The sequence below is a fragment of the Punica granatum genome, chromosome 5 (genome assembly GCF_007655135.1).
Source record: "Punica granatum isolate Tunisia-2019 chromosome 5, ASM765513v2, whole genome shotgun sequence".
Classification (NCBI taxonomy): domain Eukaryota; kingdom Viridiplantae; phylum Streptophyta; class Magnoliopsida; order Myrtales; family Lythraceae; genus Punica; species Punica granatum.
In genome coordinates this window covers 16427312-16429257 of record NC_045131.1, presented here as the reverse complement: position 1 = coordinate 16429257, position 1946 = coordinate 16427312, and the positions used below count along the sequence as shown (strand labels likewise).

Sequence of the window (1946 nt, the reverse complement as noted above, 5' to 3'; positions counted from 1 at the left end):
TGCTAACATATTTTAATTCTATTCTATTCTTTTTACGTATGTCTCAATTTTCTTTAATGAGTTTTAAATTCGTGTATACATTTATAACATTTTTCTCCACCAAAATAATTAAGAGATTATTTGTATGGTCTCATGCAATGTACGGGTATTCAGCTAGTTTACTTTAATGCATTAGGGCTTCGGCGCAAATTCACCAAAATAAACATGACAAGAGGACAAGAGCAGTACACTCTTCTCAGAATATATATATCAAAGTATAACTGGCACATGATAATGGCATACAGCGAGTAAAAATAAGCTCTTATTCTAATAAGCCAGATTCTGAGCATCTCTTATTTGATCTCTGACGGCAATTCTAATAGGCCGGTGCCAGAGGCTCATGATGTGGCAGGTGGTGACGCGGATGCATGTGTGGGGCGTGAGCTGGTGGCATCACCTTCCCATGGGGCCCGTTGCTGTGCCCCATCATCGGAGGGTGTGCACCCCCGGGAAAGTGGTGGCCGCGGTGAGGCATGTGGTCTGGTGCTCCAGCCATCCAAGGAGGGTGGGCAAATGGGCCGGGCACGGGGCCAGTGCCATGCTCCTGATCATGGCGTGGCTTGTGCCCATGGAAGGGCCTGTGGGGCGTTGGAGCTCCCTCAGGCGACATGTGCTCGTGGTGTGGCCTCTGCCGGAAGTGAGGAGGTTCTGCAGCAAAATCCGCTGCAGCAGCAGCCACCAGCCCAACAAGTACAACTAGAAAGAATGCTTTCGACATGTTCGGTATTTGGAAAGGAGAGAAATGTTTGATATTATTAAGGTAGTTTGATTGTGGTTCGAGGGGTAGACAAATGGTGCCTTTTATAGTGTCTTGGAGCGTGTTCAATTTTTGTGATTCAATTGTGAGAGATGCCCGATGCAATGTTCACATTTGGGATTGGGATGTAGAAGTCAACTTTAAATAGTAAAGATTATAATGGTAAGTTCTTACAAATTATTGGCGATAATTGCGTTCTGGATGATTATTTCAGTTGAAAAGTTGGACATTTTTTAGGTAAGGCCATGTTTGAATGGAACAGGATACGAAAGTTGAGGAAGTTCAACTTCATTTTGCTTCCGTTTTAAATATAAAATTCTTTTATCATCAAAAAAATTATAGTCCAATGACCATGACACTATTAAAATTAAGAGATTTTAGATTTGATTCTAACCAATAAAATTTGACATAACCAAAAAAAAAATACACGCACACACACTCATCTTTTCTTTTATAACGCCCAGATCACATAAGTAGTTTATAAGAATTATTACCAACTTTCTAAAGCAAACAATATTTGAACCTAAAATATCAAGAGTACGAGCGAACTCTCTAGTTTCCTGAGCTAACATTTTGTTTTCTTCCTTCTTTTTTTTGACACTTTTAGTTTAACAATTGTAAGACGTAAATTTAATAAGTCACAAAATTGAACGATAATTCAAATAGCTATTCGGACAAATAGAATACTATCAAATTAACTTAATTTCATTAGTATAGGAACTTGGAAATTCAAACCGAAACAAAGGCGAAACCGAAAGATACGAGAGAGAGCCGAGTCCTGTGTTAGACACAAACCCCTTGAAACAGAATTGTCCCCTCCTGGGTGCTTGAGGTTACGTGGACAATCGTTTCCCAGGATAAAACGGCAACAAGCGAAGCAGCAGCACAAACAGCAACGCTTCAGCGAACTCGAAGAGAAGCGTGAACACTTTTGAGGTCGAATTTTCTTCTTGTTTTTCAATCGGCTATAGGAAGCAATGGAAGGCAGGAGACTTTTTCTCTTGTTCTCTTTCCTTTTTGCCGTGTGCCCCTTTTATAGACTATGGGTTCCATCCGTTATATGACTCTTCCTATCCCCAATTTATGGGGAATAATTCACATATATTCAATATACATGTTAATGACATTTGATTATTCATGAATGCAATCC

The 1946-nt window shown here is 40.0% G+C and overlaps 1 protein-coding gene across 1 annotated transcript; it reads right to left on the bottom strand.

Annotated features, from left to right (window-relative positions):
* Window positions 1-355: 355 nt before the first annotated feature.
* Window positions 356-757, bottom strand: LOC116209025 (putative uncharacterized protein DDB_G0291608). The gene has a single exon (XM_031542593.1). It carries the CDS (start codon window positions 755-757, stop codon window positions 356-358), a length of 402 nt encoding a protein of 133 aa, XP_031398453.1.
* Between the last annotated feature and the right edge of the window lie 1189 nt (window positions 758-1946).